A 21,514-nucleotide genomic window follows, 5' to 3' on the forward strand; every position below is an offset into this window, starting at 1 on the left:
TTCAAAGTGCAGAGGTTTCATATATTTATTAGAATAAGCAATAAATACATATCTCAAAGGATAACATCTAAACACTCTTGAGTCATCAGCCCAGGCAGCAGAGTTACAGCATGAAGGGCAGATCTAAGTTCTTCTCACCAGTGCCAAAGTAGACATAGCCATATTGCTTGGTCATTGGGACATGGTAGAATGACAATCCCAGCCACAGCAGGCTCCTCAACACCACCACGACGCCTCCCTTCTCTAGCTGGACAGTCCAGGAGCCTGTATGAGAAGGTGCTAATAAGTCAATGAAAAAGAGAGAGAAGCAGCATTCCGGGAGCAAGGATTGTGGTAGGTTCTGCCTGACTAGTTAATAATGTGCAAGGCTGCATCAGTACAGTGGAGCTTCTGACAGCGGAAAAGAGTCAAGTCAAAGAGACCAGGAATTTTGATGTCCTTTCTCTTTTGCCACTTCAGCATTATAGGCTGCCCTCTTATTTCTAGATGTTTATTTCTACTCCACTCAGCAGCGTATTCCCACAGCTATGATGGTAATGTGGTATGCATCACAGGAAGGGACAGACCCTTGAAGCTCCAGACTTGGATACTTTATCCCTAGGAGTAAGAACAGCTATTCTTGGCTACTCTTGAGAGTAGGCAACAGTTACTCTGACAAGCTCTACAATCTGCTTGGTCTAGCTAATAGGCTGTCCAAGCTATATGGCAGTCCTGGGCAAACAGATACACATTAAAAACTTGTTCTCAAAATAAACTCATAGCATTAGTAGAGGAAAGAGGAAGAAGGCACTTTCCTGCCCCAAGGAAGATTGGTTTCCCTGATGCAGGTACTGGAAAAGAGAGAAGAAGAGAAAGTTAAAAACAGGGTATTTCCCATCTCAGAAATTTACAGAAAAGGTTAATTCTCTTCAGTCTTTTTTGGCTCCAGCGTTGAAAAGGGTGTGTGTGGTAAGGGCAAAGGGATTAGTTTCAGTGTTAATATTGCTTTGGCTCTGCAGAGAAGGTTCTGAGCCAGCGCGAAAATGCAATTTCTCCTGGATGCAAGGAGCTCTGAGCCACTGAGTATTTGTTTTGCACTTGACATGACAGCCTGGGAACAATGCCGGAGGGGAGAGGGCAGGAGTATCAGCTTGGCTTCAACACTAAGGGCAAGGAACTGCCAGGAGAAGAAAATACGCGCTTCAGCACCAAACCAGTAACAGCTAGAGGGTAAAATGTAGGGAAGAAGGTTCCTGCTGAATCTCCTTCATCTAAAAGCAAAAGCACCAGGCCTAAATCACTAAAACTGCAGTTGGAGCTGTTAGGTTACTATTGGCTTAGAGTCCAGCTGTGAGCCTATCTGTACCCAAAGCCAAAACTGCTACTTCCAGAATAAGCAAAAACCCCATAATATATTGGGCCAGTTAGGCAGTATTCATCCTTGTAGATAATTTTAGGCTCATCAATTCATGCTGTGACTCATGCTTATTCATGTCATGCTTAGCCTGGGGAAGGGCTTTTGTGATCGCTGTCAGCTGCCAGTCCTCCCCCTCCCGGGAACTTCTGACTCTTGGCCAATTTTAGTCATATCTGAGAAAGGGCACTGAAGGGCTTATGTGCAGCAAGTTCCTCCAACAGGTCTCCACAGGACAGGCTTGACTGTATCTCCCAAAGCTATTTGTTTGGTCTGCCAGTAGCTGAGAGGAAGCACAATCTGGCTCGCCTGATAGCCAAGAGGCAGCAGCAGCTAGCTGGGCAATCAGTGTTTGTTTAGCCTTGGGCTTTTGCACACTCACAGCAGCACATGTAGTCTCTTATCCAGTTAGAATGCAAACTACAATAGTTGAGGGCCTGAGGGAGGCGAATTGAGAGGGGAAGGCGAAGGGAAATGGATTTATTAGATTTATTTATGCATAATGCATTTATGAGATTTATTATCTCATAAATACATGCAACGTAATTCCTATGTCATTTTTGACCTGTTAGTCTTTAAAAAACCCTCTTCAGTTTGGCACCAAAAATGCTAAATGAACAGCAAGAACCCCTACGTTCTGGGACAGTCACTGAACTTTCTGACAAACTGATTCTGGCTGCAATATAAAAGCACAAAGGAAACATTCACAGTCTTTAAAGACTCAGGAGATTTCAGCTTTGGAGAGTTTATTTCTGACTCATTCCACTCCATGTTTCCACTAAAGATAAACAGCTGGAATTGCAGTAAACCAAAGCACTACTTAATATGGGGCAGAATCAGGACAGGTGTACGCCATCTTTGCACTTCCCCTGCACTGTGACATTCTTTGCTCAGGGCCTATTTAAAGTATGAGCTAGCGACTTCACAAACACCGGTTTCACAAACAAGGCACCCGTAAGTCTCCCATGCAGTCTCCACTGCCACTCGTATGAACACAAGCTCGACTGCATCTTTGTCATATCTGGAATAAATACAAATATGGTTCAGCCACTACCAACTCTAGATTGCAATTACAAATTATGACTGACTGATTGAGTCTCCTATAAAATCTGCATGTTCTTCAGAAACTTCACTACTTGGATAGTGTGGAAAAATGGGTAGAAGAACAGTTCACTACAAAGCGATCAACCAGTGACTGAAGCACTACAGCCATCTGCTGTCAAAATCCAAGCTTTCAAACATCTTCTTGAACTTTGCCTCTACAATTTTCATCATTTGCTAGTGGCTAAACTATGCCTGGAGGTACTGGGAAACAAGCAGCAAGCAAACAGATCTGAATGTAAGTAAGTGTGACAACTGACTTGTCCCTTTCTCCTTTGAACACTGAACTGAGTTCTCTTTCAGTGCAGGGTTCTTGCAGTTTCAACCGGCAGAACTGATCTGCTAGTCCTTCACCCAAATACCCATGGTTCTTGCTGCCATTTTACACATTGGTTTGCAAGGAGGGCTGTAAACTTTCGGAATAGTTTCTCTGACAAGAAGCTAGTGGAATGAAGAACTCTTACTGTGTTTGATTTTGGACCTGTCCACCAAGAGGCAACTCTAGGACAGAGCTGTGCCTTGCTGGGTGGTGAAAGCCTACAGGGATTACCCAGTTTGTTAACACCTCCCAACATACTGAAAGCATCTAGCAGCCTATTTACATGTGATAGCTTGTTGAAGAGAGATGTACTCTATTATAAAAATAGATAATGATGAACCCTCTGCCTCAAACTAGTTACACTCAAAGAACAAAATTAAATGCCTGGAGGATGACAACTGAGAGGGAAAACAGGGATATTAATGCTCTCAGGAACTATATCTGGATTCAGACTTCTTTTCGCTGGACAAATTCACAGAGAAGGTGGAACAGCAATTTCAGCTTGATTAAATCCCCGTATCTAGGCTCTGAGGCAATATAGTACAAGTCCATGGTCTCCTCAGAGCACATGCCCAGTGTCACACAGGCTTATCCATCTCTGTGGAGTATTCATCAGCTCTTTACTGATCACTGATCAAAGGAACTGCCCCTACACCTTCACATCTGGCAAGAATGGACAGATGTAATTGAAGACAGCTCTATTCACTTTTATGCTAGATCTCCAAAAGCTGTGATGTGCAGCTGCTTCTCTTCCCTGCAGTTTGTCCAAGATGCAAGTTCTCAAAGGGCTCAAGTTTGCCATTTGACAAATGTGAGACCTCTGGAGAATGTTAAGGTGTTATACTATACACTCCAGGTCTAACTCTGATTCTTGATTCTGCACCTAGTTCTATGCAAACTTAGATAGTTTTGCTGATGTTGCACAGTAACACTTCCTGTGAAATGAGGACCTGAACAAACAAACAAACAAAAAGCAAAACAAAAAACAAACAAACAAAAGAAAAGCTTTCTCAACACTAATCCCAACAGGGCCAAAGAAACATTGGCTGGAAACAGGAAGAATTATAAGGAACTGCCTGCAACTATAATGTCATTTCCACTTACATTCTGTTTTCAGCCATGATGATGACCAGTCTTAGAGTTGTTACTTAATCTGCACAGCCAAACAGCAGCAGCAATGCCACCTTCTGTCTTTTACTAACCAGACCACTAGGGTAATTTCTCTCATCCAGTTATCAATGGTGATTTATTCACTTCACTTCTCCACAGTGGACTCCTGCATTGCACAAAACCCATTCAGACACTGCAAGTTGATAAACAGTGCTGGTGTCTGCCTTCTAAGAAGATACCAGAAAAAAGCTCTGCAATCTAGCTGCTGGTTTTGATCCTTTTCTTTAAAGTTCAGGTGAATTACAGCCTAGTATCTCAGATACTAATTTTTACCATACTTTACCATGTTAGCAGCATTCAAGGAAATGTTTCAGGTAACAAAGTTAATTCTGAACTCATGAGACAATCAACTCAAACTTCATCATCTTCAAACAACAAAATGCTTTTTCAGGCCCACCTCTTCTTGTAGGAGTTTTTAATAGCCATGTCATAAATCACCTTAAAAGTACTTTAATCAGTAGTTAATGAACAGTACAAAATAATAGCTTTTAAAAATCCTCAAATTCTTAATCCTTCAATATTTCATAAAAAAATATTTTATCTTTCAAGAAAAGGCCTTAGATACTCATCTGATAATACAATATAAAAAGGGCTCAGGAAAATTAGGAAAATTATGTGCTGCAGTTATCCCACATTTTTTACTTTCCTACTTCTACAAATAGCTCTTAGAGTAAGGTCATTGCATAGGAACATACACATCGGGAATTAATATAAAAATGCAGAAGCAAGATGCTAGGATCTAATTCTTTGTTACGTTGGCCCAGTGTACCACAGGACAGTCCCTGCACTCATCATTACCTCTGTGTCAGGCAAGATGTTTCTTACTTGGAGACTGAGAAGTTCAGAGCATCAGTCTGTAATGGGCACCAAGACATCTAGATAGAAATTGTCAGGAAACTAAAGAATTAAAATAACTATCATTTGCATTGGAAAGAAATGCAAGGAGAACTAGGAGACGTCAAGTAAGAGCTAGCTTTCCTAGAGTTAAATACTGCTTTTAGGTTACATCTAAGTGTGAGCTGTAGCCTGTATTGTCCCTAAACCAGGCAGCAGGGTTAACTCCCCAGTGCTTTGCTCATCAGGCAAAGCTTGCTAAGGCACAAGGAACTATAGGTCATTGCTCTCACGCTAGAGATTATTCACAGTAACACTGCTCTGGTAAGGTTTCTGTTCTTCAAAATATTTTTTTTAAAAAAAAGCAAGTTAATTCTTAAGCTGCACCCAGCAAACCTAAGTAAGCCAAGCACTGTCTGTGCTGAAACTATTGCCTGTCGCTGCTCCAGAAGGGAAGGGAGGGAGCTGCTGTGTGGGAGGAAAGAGCATGGGAAAAATATCTGCTGGATGAAGATCTGGAGCTTCCTATTCCCTCTTTGGAGCAGACTGAAGCCTCCACCCCTCCACACACAGGCAGGAATTCTGGGGAGTTCCTTACATCTTTCCCAAACAAGAAAGTGCTTTGAAGATCTTGATGCTCACCCAGTGTTAAGCCACTGGCTTTTTTATGGCCCTTCAACAGCTCCCAGGACACCAGGGCTGAATTTCAAAAGTCAACCTCCTTCTCAGCTTCTTCTTCCTTTCCAGTCGCTGATAGAAATCCCTGTCTCATCCCCCACGTCTCTCTCAGCTACAGGCTGATCCTTGTAATTCACAGAGGCAATGGGGTGCGTGTGATATTAGCTTTTAAACAAAAGTCTTAAGAGGGCTGTTCTCAGAACTTTTCTGCCATGACTGGTCCACTTTCAGTATGACCTCTCATAACATCGCTGCTTTGGAGGTGATTCAGCAATGCCTCGTTTTGGAGCACACTTGAGAAGAAACAGCTTTTAAACCTAAACAGTCTGATACTGAGGCTTTGTGTCCCAAAACCTCACACAGGATCATAAAAGTGACAATATCAATTCCTCTTCAAAGAAAGAAACGTCCCAAGGGAAAAGCAGCTACAGCATATTTGCACTTACCACTAACAACACACTGCAGCAAGAGCATGCTATAACATATCTTACTACAGTCAGTCCTGGTTGAAAGCAAAGCACTGGGTTACCAGACAAATATTAATACCCAGAGAGGGGCAACACAATCACTTCCCTTTGCAAAAGCTGTCGTCGCTTGGCTGCTTGACCCGAAGCACTTAGCTCTGACAAGGCTACACTACACCCATGGGATTTAGCCTCTATTTCCCTCCAACAGAAAAATCCTACACTGGGGAGAGCTTCCTACTCTTAATTTGCTGTCTGCAAGGAACAAAGACAAATTGCAAAGCAGAGCAGCTGCAAGGAAAGGTCACTGGGCTCTGGTTTTTAACAAATTTCACCACACCAGACATTTCATGCAAAGCCTACCAGCCATAAGGATACATCTAAACACTCTATGTGGGGCTCAAACCCCTTCATGCCACTTTCTGGCTGCAAACTAAATTTCTTTTACTTGCCTGACGCACCACCTGCACCCCATATGTTAACACTGCTGTCAATATTTCCAATTCCCTGTATAACTATTTAATAATAATTAAATAAAAACACAGACTGGTTGCAGGTTCAAAACTATTTTAAAAAGCCACCAGAGCCAGGAAAGTAGAGCTTACAAACAGTCAGATGCTGCCAACAAGCTCCTGCATGGTCCTAATGCCTGCCACATTTTTAAACAAATACAACGATGCCCAAACCTCTGAGTAAAATAATCTCACTTCAGAGGCTTTTTCTCTCCATTTTCCTCTCCTACTGGGTACTTCTCTGCAGCAAGAACGATAAAGACAGGTCTAGGCCTTTTGATTACGCACAAAGTACCTGCTTCCTGCTGACAAGACACACTCTGGGGCTGCAATGCTGTCCCAGATTCATAGTATTCAGGTGTCTTACAGTGTTGGGTAAAATACAGGCCACAGTTAGACATTTGACAACACTGCAGCCTAAACCAGTTGAAACAGCCTCTGCCCTCAAACACTTTTTCCCTCCAAAATCACCGCAGACACCACAAAAGTGTTTGCTTATTGCTCAGTGAAACAGGTCAGAGAAATGATCTGGCTGAAAAATAGTCTAGCCAAAAATAAAGAGTTATTTTTCCAGCTGGAATTTGGCTGCACAGCCAGCAATGCCAACACAAGAGAAGGGATAATGCACAGGCATAAATAAAAAGCAGAGGATAGGAAGGGCTGAAAAAGCTAGCACAAAAGTAATGCACATCAAAGTACAGCCTCCTTTATAGCCAGTTAGTTAGCCCTCTGGTCCTAAATCCATCTGATAATCAGAACAGAGCTAGAATTCTTTCTCTCACTAGTTCTTCTTTCTCTTTAAAGGAAAAAAAAAAGAGCGAGAGAGAAATGCAGATTTTGCACAGAAAGCATCTGGAACAAGGATTTGGAATGGGGCTTTGCACTAGAGGAAACAGCAAGACAATATACAATCAAAACTTATGAGGAGTGGGAAAAGCTGATTAAAATCCCAGCTATGTGAATTCTGACAACTACAATGCTGATTACTGTATCTTGTGTCTTCTGTAGTAGATTCAGAAATCTCGGAGTGGTAAAGCACCCTCCTTCCAAACTGCAGGTTTCCGCTGGATCCTGTCACACTCCATATTTCTTGTTCAGCTGGTCGCTGTGGAAACGTTTTTGGAGCGTGCCAGGAGTCACGTAGCATCTACCTGGGGAGCCCCTGCATTAATCCGTCACCTTCGTGGACTTCTGTGAGCCCATTGGTTAGTAGGAAGAAAAAGAGGGAGTCTCTCGCCCCTCCTTGCTCTGAATGAAAGACGCTTCCTCTAAATCTTGCTACAGGATTTCAAGCTCAATTCAGCTTCTTTGGGGCTTTTGTCACCAAACAAATGTGATGTCTTTGAAAGAAAGATTAACAGTTTGATGAAAGGATGCAATAGACAGCTTTGTTCTAGCCTTCTTCCCCCTAGAGCTTTCGGTCACTGTCACTTTCTTAACCAAGGGAGAATATCTGTCTGACTCTCAGAGGAGATTACAGCTACCTTGTAAGATTCTGCTTCTCCTGATCACAATGCACTGCCCACTTTGAGGACGCAGTGATGAAGGGGCTGGATTAAGGGCAAAGAACCTCACATCGATCTCTGAATTCTGTGAGAACACAAAGCAGGCGATGCCAGGATTCAAAATCCACTGAACGCTTACAGCACATCCAAATCACACTCTTGTAGGAGGGGCAAGGCCGCAAACCCTGTCACTGCCTGAGTTAGACGTCTTACCTCATCATCAAGTTAGTAGGACTAGTTAAAAGGCCTTAAGACAAGGAACAGACAGTATGGATCATAAACTGTAGATGCAGTTGCATGCAGATCAGCATGAATTATGGCCCAAATTACCTGTAGAGTTTACCAGTTTCTGAGGAGACCTACACACAGAGCGTATCCATACAGTATAGCCAGTTGTACTGATATTTAAGCTAATTCTGAACATTAAAGATGGCTAAGCATCTTCTAGTACCTGGGAGAGCCTGGATATCTCTCCACAGCACAACTGCTGTACAAATATACCCATAGATCAACCGTCCCTCAGCCTTTTCCCTCTCCATGCAGCCACATGCACGCTGCATTCAGCACGCTGCATTCAGCACGCTGAATCTCAACCCATATGGTATTTGTGTGCAGCAAACAAGATAATGCCTGTTGACTCCCTCCCTACAGTCAAAGGAGCAGCAAACAGCAAGGGAAAGCTGTACACAGGGCTGGCACTGACACCTGCTCAGCAGGCAGGAACTGCCACTTCTGTGGAGCCCTTCCAGCAAGAGATTGTTCCTATCAAGAACTGACCCAGTTAGGGCTCCTTCTGACCTCTGGTAATACAGAAGCTGCCCTGGGCTTTCCACTTCGAGTAATTTTTCATCATTCCCTAGAAAAAAGGTTTAGTCCAAGGTTGACTGATGTGGTGATAAAACTACATCTTCTGGTTCTAAGAGGCTTTACCTGCATTTCCCATCAGTTCAGCAAGAAGTTCATCTCCCTTTTCATGTCCAATGAACCAAGAATTGAAATGGAGACAGGCTGTGCAGTGCTTTCTTTTACTGAGGAAGAATAAACTTTTAATACAATCCCTGGAAAGCTGCTGAAAAGACTCTGCTTCTGTCTTGATTATTTCACTGCAGCAGTCAGGAGGGCAAAAGACTCCACCACAGCTCTCAGTTGATGGGCAGCCCTGCTCCAGTATAAACTCATCCAAGGCCTCTGACTAAACAAGACCCCTGAAGTGATATAGGCCTAGGACCCAGAAGTAGTGAATGCACTGCTTTATTACCCATAGATACAAAGCCCAAGGTAAACAGACTTCTTTCCAGAAATCAAGGCAGTCCACAGACAGCCAGTCAAAAGCTATAATACTAGCTGGCTCTGGAGTCCTCCTGCTGTGCTGCCTCATGAGAGATTCCAGTCTAATCTTGAACTCCTGAGCTGGCAGCACCCCAGCTGCAGGGGGAACATGGCATATTGCTCCCAGGCAACTCTCCTGGGTCAGTGAGAGAGTGGTCCTGATGGACTCTATAGGCTCCACAGTCCCCACACATCACTAGCAAAAAGGATGAATGTATCTACCTTTGAGGAAGGAAGGAAACATCTATTTATCTATGTCTATCGCACATGTGTGACCACTGAGGATGTTAAGAAAGCTTTCGAAGAGTTCAGTGCGAAAGCTTGGAAGGGACAGAGTCTCTTCTCCATACCTACAGTTCAAGAGGTCAATATACCACACACAGTCTGGGAACTCTGGCCTCACCTTTGACTCAATCTGATGCTCTTCTCAGTGCTTTTCTTTCTCATATTACTTTTCTGTGGTTTCCTTTTCTACACTCAGCACTGAGAATGCTGGCACCATAGTGCACCCTGCTGGAAGGCAGCAGATACAGCCATCCTAAAATTACTCCTACAAACGTCTGATTTCAGTTTTAAAAGAAATTCAAGTATCAGATAAAATCTCTGCTTTCATTAATAACCCCTTAAGCTACCTCTTCAGTTTGATTCCCATGTCTGAAGGCCTCCAACTGTTCCGATCCACACTCATCTGCTGTATTCCTCCTATCACTGTGTTATAAAGCTTGTTTTTAAAAACAACTTGTATAAACGTTAAATAACTATGGGATATCACAGGGGATATCACAGCTCAGCTTCACAGATTCACCCATCCTCAGGACCACTGCTCCTTACCAAGAATGAGGATAGCTGTGAGCCAAACTAGCTATTTTGAGCTACATTTTAGGCCACCTCTTTTTTTTCCCCCTCACTAATGCGGCACTGCTTTCTCATTCATTATGGGTCTTTTAGTTTGTATTTCAGTAAGACAGCTTGAAAAGCCTTGTCCCCGTGTGGCTCTTGGCAGGCTAAGGAGTAAAGTGCTCTTGCTCTCAGCTTCACAGAGCTGGGGAGGTGCTGCTTATTGTTAAGCAATGAAAGGGGAGGGCTCAGGTCACATCTGTGAAATGTTAGCAGGGAAGGGAGGCTGGCTGAAAGTAGGTGGCCAGCACAGCATAGCACTTTGCTGGATTTTGCAAGGCCATTGGGGAGATAGGCAGCCATTTGTCTTAGAGCCCTGATAACAAGGCCGACTTGCTCTCTGCTGGCTAGCTGGGGGTTGTAAATACCTCTGCAGACATAGCCTCTTCAAATGGCTGGAGACAGAGACTGATAGGGAATTAATCGCTGCGGGGAGATGGGGGGGTTCAAAAGGGAGTTAATTAGGTGTGTTAATGCACAGAGATAGAGCAGGTTCATGTCTCCTGGCCCTCTCCCTCCCAGCACCTAGGCTTTTGGGTCAGCTGTGATGAGGCTACCAAAATGGCCCTTAAGACTGGCCAAAGGAAACAGCAAACACTATCTCCCACTCAAAAATGCAACCTCTCCATCTTCAAGGGCCCATTAAGCACCAGCTTTTGCTACACTGATAAAGTGTGTGCTAATGAAGCTCAGAGGACAGGAGGTTAGTGTTTTAACCCAAGCTACTGTTCAGCAAGTTTATGGAAAGGCTAATGCCAAATGTATCCGGCCAAGGAAATGGTCACAAATCCATGTCTGTAATGCTGTGTAAGGAACACTCCAAAAATACTTCACTTTCTGAGCGGTTGTTACCTCCTCCACAGTCAAAGTGGTAAAGGAGCTGAAATGATCTCACTCGCAGGCAGTTTTCCCCTTCCTCTAGCAAAATCTTGAAAAAACAGGAGGACAAGACTATGATCTATCCTTCCACTGTATGCTCATTTAGGATGCTGCCATGCAATCTCTCCCTGAGTTACACAGAGGAAGAAACTCCATCTGAGGAAGTCTCAGCTCAGTTCAGCCTCCAGAATGGACAGTGACTATTCAGGAATCTTCTTAGTGCCCTTTTAAGCCCTCGTGCATCATAGTTCAGAAAGCAAAGCCAGCTGTCCTGAGAGTGCTGCGCTTCCACTCACTGTCTCAGGACCCCATGATCACCTTTGTGTCCTTGTCAATGACAATGAAGAGGCCTGAGCTAAACATCAACCTCCACAGCCATAGCCAACGGGACCAGGAAAACATCTGTTCTGGGTTCCTACATACCATTAAATTTCATCCAGTTATTCACGTCTGGGACTAGTAACTTACATTTGCATCTGACTAAAATGCCTCTCAAAGAAGGAGGCTCAGCATGATGCTAAGACACAAAGAGACATAGAATCATTCATTGTCCTTACTAGTAAGTAATCATTTCACTGTTAAAATCTGTATCTAATTTTTCATTTCAATTTTTCTGGCTATAATTTTCAGCTGCTGGTTCCTGTTATGCCTTTCTCTGCTATATTAAATAGACCTTCAGTACCTAATACTTAAACTCCATGAAGTATTTACAGAGTGTGATACAGTCATTCTCATGTTCTTTTTCATAAAATAAACAAATTGAACTGTTTATGTCTCTCAGCAGCCCCTGAATCATTTTGAGGCTCTTTTCTGCAACCTCTCCAGTTTTGCAATATACAGTAATCCAGTCCTGATTCCACCGATAATATATAAATTTCACATAAAAGTGAAATCACCTCCCTATTTCTATTTTCTATGCCCTTGTTTATACATCCACAGATCGTATTAGCCTTTCAAGTCTCAGCATCAGACTGGGAGCTCATGGGGAGTGGGACGTGCCTGGATTTCCTTTCAGAGCCACAGCTTCCAGAATGCAATTCTCCAAGTCTGGTTTGTACTCCCTGCTCTTAGATACAGATTTTGCAGTTAGCTCCATCAAAGCATATTTCATTTAAGTAAACCCACCTTACTGAATCTCTCCGGCTGTCCTCTCCTTGTTATTATTTGTCTTTCCACCAATCCTTACCTCTAGATTATTTATAAACATGTTGAAAAGTATCAGTACAACACTGGTCCCTACTGAAACTCCTTCTGAACCCCTCCAGAAACAGCGATTCAGTGATTTCTGAATCCCAACTAGTAATCAGGATCAGTTTGGGGGAATACTTCTGCAATGCCGGGGTTTATTAAAAGTTAGCATCATAAGTATACCAAAAGTCTCCTGAGATAAGGCTTTCAGGATTAAGCTATCTGGCCCTGCCAGTTTCATTTTTTTGACCATCAGTAAAGGTTGCCTAGTTCTACCCTCCCTTAGTAAATAGCCTAAAAACTGACTGCAACAATATTTGTCATCTTCATATGATGCACATCTATATTCTTGTTTCTTTCCAAATACAAACCAGAAGTTCAAACAAGAAACAGAGCACTTCTCCCTTCTACATTCCTTTCAGTCATTTTACTATCATAATTTAGTAACAGTTTCCAGTACTATTGCTTTTCCTCTTGATATACTTGAAAAATTCTTCCATACGGTTGTCAAACTAGCCAGGCATGGATTTTTCTAGGTATCCTGGCTCTCTTTGTCATTTTCTAGTCATTATAAGCTCTAATTTATATCTATCATTAACTGTTCCAAATTTTCTGCATCTTCTTTTATATTGTTTTTTTTAATTCTAATTCCTGCTCTCGATCCCCAATGAATTGTAATAGGCTTTCAACTAAAAGCAGCTATTTCTTGCCTGAGATTCGTGACTTTTGAATAAAATCTTCTCATAAAAATCCTATTTCCATTCATGTCTTTTCCTACCTACCATTTTCTTTCCCTTTGCCTCTGACATAGCTCCTTTCCTGCATCAGTTTTTAACAGTGCTCAGTTGGTGTCCCTTATCTCCATATCAAAGTGATCTATCTGATCCAGTAATCTATAACAAACCTTCAGTGTCAGCTTAATGCCCTTCTAAACTGTAGTTTAAAAGCAACAAGGAATTGAATTCTCCATCCCCTATTTTATTTCCTCACAAGATTTCCATTCTGCACTAGTACCTTATGCTTTCTCTAATCTTTCCTTCACCTTTTCAGAATGAAGCATTGCCTGATCTGATATTGTGGTCATAGTAAAGTCATCCACCCCCCTCCATTTTCACTTTCCCTATCATGTCCAGCCTGTCAAGTGATTACTATTTCACATTTACACATTAGGTCAAGTGAAAATGCTGCAGGCATGCTAGGAATTATTGCTATTTGCTTTGCCAAATTTCATTCCATTATTTACAAGCACATGAAAAACAGCCACAACTCTAGTTCCTAAAATGCTATTGGCCAGAGTGACAAACTCCATGCAACAGAAAGGACCATGTTGGCAATCTGCCAGCAGCTCAAAGGCTATATCTAATTGTGCATAAAGTTGAGCAGATTGTCTGCTTAGACTACAGCAAACAAGCTTATCTTTAATGCAGACATATGGCCAGCAAAACCGACAGATCCCTGCTTTCAATGTTCTGGCCAGCTGGCCATTTGGATCGGAATGAAGCATTACAGTGGTGACAGAAGATCAGTATCACAAACCCTCCATGTTCAAAAATCATGAATCAGGCCGCTCAAATTCATGAGTTTGGCTCAGAAAGCATAAGCGGATAAATAAACTGAATAGCTTTGAGATATTTGAGATGGTAGGTTTCACATTCTCCCACTTTCCTCTGCAATAGTGAAAAAAAATGTATTTTTAAAATAAAAGCTAAGATTCTCACCTAATCACTTGCCTCTGGGAGCTGAGATGCTAATTAAATATAGAGAGACTCCCAGTATGATCACAAGGAGTAGCAACATAATCTGAATTCTTAAAGTGCAGAGATAACCAAATAGATAGACACATAGGCATAATCTGGAACTTGCAATCACCATAGAAATCACCTGTAAAGATAAGGGTTGCAGAGAATTTTGTTGCAAAACTCCAGTTGTTTCCAATCTTGCACTAAACTCCTTGCTTTTATCATTGTATCCTTTATTCAACAGTTTTAAACTTCCTTTCTTCCCATCTCTCAGCTGTCACACAAAATCATCTCTCTGCCTCCAACTTTCTATTCTGTAAGACACCTCTGCTCTCCTATAATGACACACCATACATTTTATGACAGTTACCTTCTTGACAGCCATCACAAATGCTCAGTCTACAATTAATAAGAAAACTACTCCAATAGAGCTGTTACTTTCAGATAGGGGGGGAAAATCAGCCTTTAATCTCTCAATTCTGTTCTTTAGATCTTCTAAGATGCTAGGGGAATTCTAAGGGCCCATACAGGCTGGGAGCGTCATTCAGATATCGGTTACCTACTGGTCCATTTCTTGTATGTTTGCTGAGGGCAGAGTCAGCTCCAGCTACAATCACCGTTCTGGATGCTGTGATGCATTTGGGAATTCCTACTTCTGCTCTGACAATAACTGCTCAAGACAGGAAAGCCAGGAAAGTCAGGAAATGCTTCAGGCCAAAATGAGGGGATTTGCCTGAGCTGCCCACAATGTGCATATAGGAATGTGCAATGCACGATAGGAAGAGCGTTGTCGCTCTTGGTCAGGACTAACATGTATTGGCAGAGCTGAAGGAAAGTGATCCAAGAACCAGTCTGAGTACCTTGCAACCCGGAACGAGTAGCTTTGGCAGAGCTGTGCTGATAAAAATCAGCACAAAGACTGTGTCTGCCCCCGTTCTTTTTTTTCATTTTCACAAGCAACCAATACTTCAATGCTCTCTAAATAAGTGGGTCTTTAATGTCAGAGCTCCTATCTGCATATATGAGAATGCAATTAGAGAGGCTACATGTCTTGCTGATCCTGTAATCAGTTCCTGTTTTGCTTCCTTAGCCTAACAACTTCACTCCATCAATCCTCACGTTCAGTTCAAAAAAGAGCAGGGCAACAGAGCCAGAGCTGCACAGGCACTATGATCGATCTTTTACTCTTCCATTAAGAAGCATTCGGTTGCGCTTGAGCTTGGGTAGTCTTCGAGAGGTAATTTTATTGAAGAAGTGATTTGCACTAGCAGCAACTTCCCCTGAAGAGTGGGCAAAGGTTCTCACTTCCACTGACCTCAGGTTGCTACAGGAAGCCAAACTTGCCAGTGGCATGGCCAAGCCCTGCTTTCTACCTGCCACTGGGTTAAAACATAACTACAAGTCGAATTTGATTGAAAGACCTCCACAAAAGCACCACCTTCATATCTAATATTCTGCATGACCTGCCAGTTGCCTAGTCCGTGAACCAGATGGGGAACTGCAGTACGAGATCTGCAATATTTTGAAGCTGCCATTCCCTATCACAGCTGAAGGTAGCTAAAAACAGCTCTGTGATGCAAATTAGCTTCCAGGCTCTTAGCCCCTGCTGCCCATTTCCTAGTAGAAACACATAAGGCACTACAGATTCTCCTCCTGTTGCAGTGGCTCTGTGATTTCAGGCCTCACAAAACCAATCAGTTTCCCTATCATAAAAACCAGGAAAAAAAAGGAGGAAAAAAAAATAAACAGTGACAACGCCTTAATTGTTGTATGAAGCCACCACTAATATTTTTTAAGAGTTATCTAGGAGCCTACTTGCAATTCTCCTTTTTGAGTCAAAAGGGCCAACTTAATGAGCCACTATATGTAAAAATGTGCAGTCTCTCCAGACGACACCTTTGAAAAAATGACTGCAGCAAGGACACTCCCAGTAAGTTGAAAAATAGTTTTCATTTTAACACTGTTTTTACTCTGAACAGTCAAAAATGTTCAGAATTCAGGCCTGAGTTCACTAAATTCTTTCACAGTTCTTTTTTGGCAAAGGAAAGTTTGGGCAAATATATATTTTTATTTTACATACATATATACATATGTATGTGTGTGTATCTGTATATATATATATGTATATATATTTGGAGAAAGTCTGGAAAGCAATTTACAGCACTGACAGTTCTCAGTCCTTGCAGCCAATTCTACCTGTCACTGAGAGCTACTGAAGGATCGGAATAAAACAGCAAACCAAAATCCTGACCGTGTCCCAAAATCTGTCTATACAGCAGGATGTGAAACTCCTTTGCTCCAACCAGAAAAATGCAGTAAATTAACAAAAAGCAGTTAGAAACAAATAGCAAATCATTCCTACTTTATAAGTATAATGCTTTTCTGTAGAATTATGTTTATTCCCAAACATACTGCAGTAACAAGGAACATAACTGCAGACTAGGTGAGATATATAAAGACTTGCTCTCACTCTGAAAGAGAATCTAGATCCCACTCAGAGCTCCAGAAGCAAAACAGCCACATAAATCCAATCTGCTAACATCTCTTTAGAGAAACATCCTGTCTTGTCCCCTGGAGGCTTTAAAAAACACGTGTAACAATTGTTCAGTAGACTAGAAAGAATATGGACTGAAGATACACTGCTGTGTGCCCATCCTCTTTTCTCCTTCCACACTGTGTAATATTGCTAGAGTACAGATTATTACATTACCGCATTTCTAACACAGCTTATCAGAGGAAAGTTTGAATCTAGCCTCTCAGAGATATCAGTTCAGTGTTAATGAGAGCCCATTTAGATAAAAGAGAGCAATACTAGGGGGATGGGAGGTGTGAAATGCTTTAAACCACATAAATTCTCTCTACCACTAGTGGAGTTATCTCCTCCCATCGGGGCACCAGTTATCACAGACTTCTCTGCAGTTAGGAGGGAATGTAGTGCTTTGGCAGAGAAGGGAACTGTTACTGTGGTTAGAAGATAACCTGTTGTGAGGATATGACAACTCATGCGCTTAGGACTTTCCATCTTAAGGTTTATATTTCTTAAAAGAGGAATCAAGTACAAGAGTCTAGTAAAGAAAAAAGTTCCTTTACAGATTAGCAGGGGCTTCTCCCAAGCATATGAGCTCCACAGTAACCTGCATGTTGCCTGCTCAGTGTTTCCCAGACTGCTCAGATTGCCTTCCCTTTCATTCTATCTCTTGACACTGCTCTTTTTACCTCTTGGGATATCATGCTCCAGAGAGTCCAGAAAGTCTGTAGAAGGGTCCAGGTCAGCCTTTTCCAGCAATGTTTTATTCTTCAGGTTAACAGGCTCAGCCAAATGAAAATAGGAACTTAATTTTTTTGCCTCCGTCAAAGAAAGACCTGCAAACAGTCATTGGTGACTATTAACACAATGAGCTGGGCTAACATACATTATATTGCATAATATCTTACTATTTTCTCTAAAGCACAGAGTTCAGGACAGAATCACAATCTTTCTCCAGTGGATCCCATGAAGTCCACCAACTTGCCAGAAATGCGTAGCAATACACACTGATGCTCTACTTTGCAGATCATGCTAACTGCAGTCCCACATAAGTGAAGGGCATTCAGTCAAGAACAACTCTGTGCCCATATGGCTGCATCCTGTATTTAGATGGAGAATGGTCCTATCACTGCAGTTATAATTGCTAAACACAGACACGAACTATACACAGACAAATGAAACTACAGGTTAAATGACTCAGAGCCATTAGTGCCTCTCTTCCCACCTTCCAGAGTTGAATCATGCACCTGAACCTGATTATATTCATAGCTCTACAGCATCAATCAAAATTGCAGTAGTGTCATTGGACTCTCTCTTCTCTGTTCATCTAACCCAACGAAAAAAATAATCCTGAAACCAAAACATCAGCTAGAGAGAGAAAGTCGTCTTCATTTACAGCCTTTACAATCAAAGTACAGCTGATCCTGTAAGAAAAATGAGAATTTACCTTCAAAGCTTCTGTTTTCATGCACAGATCCTAGGGGAGTCTTCACAAATGAACCCCGGGGGATGATACCAACTGCTTTATCTATCTGTTCTACTGTAGCTACAAGGCGGGTCTCCTCCTTGATCACTGGCTTTAAAGAAAAATAGGCAAATTTTAAAGGCAAGGCTTTCCTTGTTTTCTATACTGAAAATAAACTCAAGGTGACAATAGAAACCACAACAGACTCATCAGCTTGGAGCCTGAAAATACTAAGAGGAAGATCACAGATCAGACATTCTTCTCATGAGATATGACAGAAAACGTGGCTAGAAGCAGACATTCTACACTGGGGAACAGACTGTCCCTCCCTTCATCCACCCCTTCTTCATTCTCAATTAACTTTCTTCTACCTTGTCTATTCAATTATAAAAAATGGTATCTGCAGTTCCTGTATAAAACCTCAGCCACTACAATGAGGATCTGTACCAACTGTGCATAATACAACATAAAGGCGGAAGACTAAGAATATTCCTGAGCCATGCTTAGCTCTAGGACTGAAGTAAGAGTTAAATCAAGAAGCTGTTGCTACACAGTGATGGAGGACAGGAAGCTGTGTGTATTCTGCCTGAAGTGAATAGGGAGATTTTTGAAGGCAAATATCTTAGAAGGAGCATTACCTGCAGCTAATACTCTAAGGACTAGACAGCAAGTCACAGGAACAGCCCTCTTAACAGATGTGAGATAGGTTAGGTTCACACTGACCCAGCTTTTCCTGACTTTCAGGGCATCAGTCAGTGGCACCAAGTGGAGCCATTCTGAAGGAAGAGTTACTGCCAAGTGGGAGATTTTGTCCAGAATCGCCCAAATTAAATGCCAATTAGCAAATGAGTAGGAATCCTGCTGTTTCTGTGACCCATCAGCTGCATCTTACAAAAGAGGAGCAGCAGTCCCAACCTATTCAGTGTGAGGGGAACAGCTGTAGCGAGGAGCCTTCAGAAACGTTCTGTTGTATTTACCTCCTGCCCGTCTTCAGTTAATTTTTCGGCATCTTCTGCCTTTATCTCAGTGAGCTCATACTCAAAGGAGGGATCCCCCTGGAAACGGCCCTTCAGCGTCTCAGCCTGTGCAAGGATTTCCTTGCTCGCCGGCGGCAGGAGGCTCCACTCCACGCAGTTCAAGCTGTCAGTGACAAACGGGCGCGCTGAAGCCCTGCCAGGTCCCATCCTGTCCCGTCCCGTCCCGTCCCGTCCCGTCCCCCAGGACGCGGCAAGGCCCCCTGGGCCCGGCCCGGCCCGGCCCGGCCCGCGGCACCAGCCCCCCGCACCTGTAGAGGCGGCTGCGGGGCGCGGCGCAGTCGCGGCCCAGCCCCTCGGCGATGTAATAGGCGCCGCGGAGGCCCTGGATGCGGCCCCAGAACCAGACCCGCTCGAAGCGGTAGTCGCGCTGCAGGAGCGGCAGCGAGGCCCCCAGCGCCGCCCGCTTCTCCGGGCTCAGCCCCGCGCCGCCGCTAGCCACCAGGTCCAGGGCGACGGGCAGCGACGCCGCGTCCATGGCGGCGGCGGGCGGCGACGCCGCGGGCCCGTTGCCAGGCAACCGTCGCTAGGGCGGGCGGGCGGGAGCCGCGCCGTTGCCACGGCTCTGGGGTCAAAGGTGACCGCTTACTTCCGCTGGGGGGGGCGGGGGAGGGAGCGGGCGGTCGCTCGCCGGCTGAGCGAGGACGTCAATCAAGATCAGCGCCATGGCAACGAGGCTTCCTCCTCCCCGCCCCCCCGCTGCCATGGCAACGGCCCCGGCGGGCGGGCCCGGGCGCGCAATGGCGGCAGTGCCGCGCCGCCGCCGCAGCCGTGCTGGGTCGAGGGCCGCGGGCGCCGGGGGCCAGCCGGGGAGGGGAGCCCCTCGCCGCGGCCTCTGTCATTCAGCGGCGGGGCCACGGGAGCAGTCTGGGCCCCAGGAGCAAGCGGAGCTCCGGAAAGAGCCTGTGGCCAGCTGCCTGGGCAGGCGGGTCTGGGTGCGCAAGCCCTGTGTGAGGGTGGCCTGTCCCCAGCCCCAGAGACACTGTGACAAAACGCCCAAGAACGCAGTTAGGGGTGGCTCCCCTGCGCCCTTCCTCGACCACGAGAGGCCTGAACGCACACAGCAGTCCAAAAACAGGAAGAGGCGCGATTACGGCATGCCTGCATTGGGATACTGCTCAGGGATCTATATTCCCCACTGACATGAACAGCAGCAAAAAAACCCTCTGAACTTCACTACTTACTCTGTCATTTGAACTGATTTTATTATTTTTTTCTCATGTATGTCTGCAAATAGATTATTTATAAATGCCAGCATTCAGATCTCTGGTTGGGGGCCTATTTTGCTGAATCACGTACAGACATCCACAAACAGCTCCTGCCCTAAAAACCTTGCAGACTAGCTTCATACAAAATTCCATAAATAAGTAATGAGAGCGTGCAGCTGTTTGCACAAGTAGTGTTTGACGTCTTCAGGAAATTTAAACTTGTATATGTGTGCACTGTTTTGATATTTATGCATATACATGTATATTTAACTTCACTGTCAAATCATAAATCTTTGGGTTGTTTTTTCATCTCTTTCCCATTCACATCTAAGACAAACTTTCATCCTGGGGTTGCTACCTATAGCAGTTGTCACTTGCTTTTCTGTCAAGTGAGCTGTTTAATGAGATGTACAGCAAGCAATCTGACCCACTAGTTTTACTTAAATCTCACAAAAAGCAATTCAGATTGCTGAAGGTAAGTAAGCACCTCTCTTCAGTGTGAATCACAGAACATGCGGGGATGACCACAAACTTCTTGTCTGTGCTGTCGCCTGCCGCGGTGTCTTGTTCTTATTTTCCCTGTGGTATTAGGAGTGTTCAGGCTTTGTAAATTCATGTAATCACTGATATTTTTACAACCATCTGTTACACTAATATTTTGTGATATGGTTATCTGGCTAATAAACACTGTAACTGCAACCCAAGCTCATTTCATGCAAGTCAGAGGGGCAACCTGAGATCATAATGAATTTCTGCCACTGTCAACCACAACTGGATTCAAACCAGATGCTAACAGCTGAGAGGCTCTTTAGCCTTGTTACAGATCTTCTAAGCCACCCAGTCTCCAGTCTCTGCCTGTCTTGAGTGAAGATTATCATAAAGGAAATCTGTAGCTTAAGGAAATTCTTCCTGGTTTGGTGAAGTCTGGTGGGTAACTGTACCCTGCCTTGCTTTGTCTTGACCCCAATTACTAAATGTCGATAAGGATCGGGAAGTAAGTGGTTGTATTATTTAACAAATGAAAGGTCAAAAGCACTGCCGTTCAGCAAGGTCAAAGGCTACCATCACTGTTATTAAACAGTTTGAAAGCAGTTTCTCCCATCAGTTGCTATCCCAGGCTCGACCAAGAAGCAGCTCAGAGTCAGGCAGCCAGGATGGGAATAGGCAGGCATTAAGCAGTGTTCAGATGGTCTCCGATTAGGCAGCTTTTCTCTAAGACCTGCTTGAGGAAGGGAAGGTCCTCTGGTCCAGCAGGGCACAGCAGTCTCCTAA

The 21,514-nt window shown here is 43.7% G+C and overlaps 1 protein-coding gene across 2 annotated transcripts; it reads right to left on the bottom strand.

Moving 5' to 3' along the window:
• Window positions 1–19,535, bottom strand: RSPH9 (radial spoke head component 9). Of its 2 annotated transcripts, none has more exons than XM_062572015.1 (5): window positions 19,286–19,535; window positions 18,978–19,140; window positions 17,983–18,112; window positions 17,225–17,371; window positions 1–264 (listed from the first exon to the last, which is right to left on the bottom strand). In XM_062572015.1, exons 1-5 carry the CDS (start codon window positions 19,510–19,512, stop codon window positions 104–106), a joined length of 828 nt encoding a protein of 275 aa, XP_062427999.1. In that variant the 5' UTR covers window positions 19,513–19,535; the 3' UTR covers window positions 1–103. The 2 variants fall into 2 exon arrangements, with proteins under 2 accessions (XP_062427999.1, XP_062428000.1); XM_062572016.1 differs by having other exon boundaries at window positions 175–830.
• Window positions 19,536–21,514: the final 1,979 nt, after the last annotated feature.

This window comes from Rhea pennata, chromosome 3, assembly GCF_028389875.1.
Source record: "Rhea pennata isolate bPtePen1 chromosome 3, bPtePen1.pri, whole genome shotgun sequence".
NCBI lineage: Eukaryota > Metazoa > Chordata > Aves > Rheiformes > Rheidae > Rhea > Rhea pennata.

What these genes read in the sequence shown, in the direction of transcription:
- RSPH9 (XM_062572015.1), bottom strand. Translation starts at nt 19,512, where the DNA reads ATGGACGCGGCGTCGCTGCCCGTCGCCCTGGACCTGGTGGCTAGCGGC. An exon ending in CCCCGCAGCCGCCTCTACAG is followed by an intron (nt 19,141 to 19,285) that starts GTGCGGGGGGCT and finishes TGTCACTGACAG; the next exon opens with CTTGAACTGCGTGGAGTGGA. An exon ending in GGAGCATGATATCCCAAGAG is followed by an intron (nt 265 to 17,224) that starts GTAAAAAGAGCA and finishes CTTCTCATACAG; the next exon opens with GCTCCTGGACTGTCCAGCTA.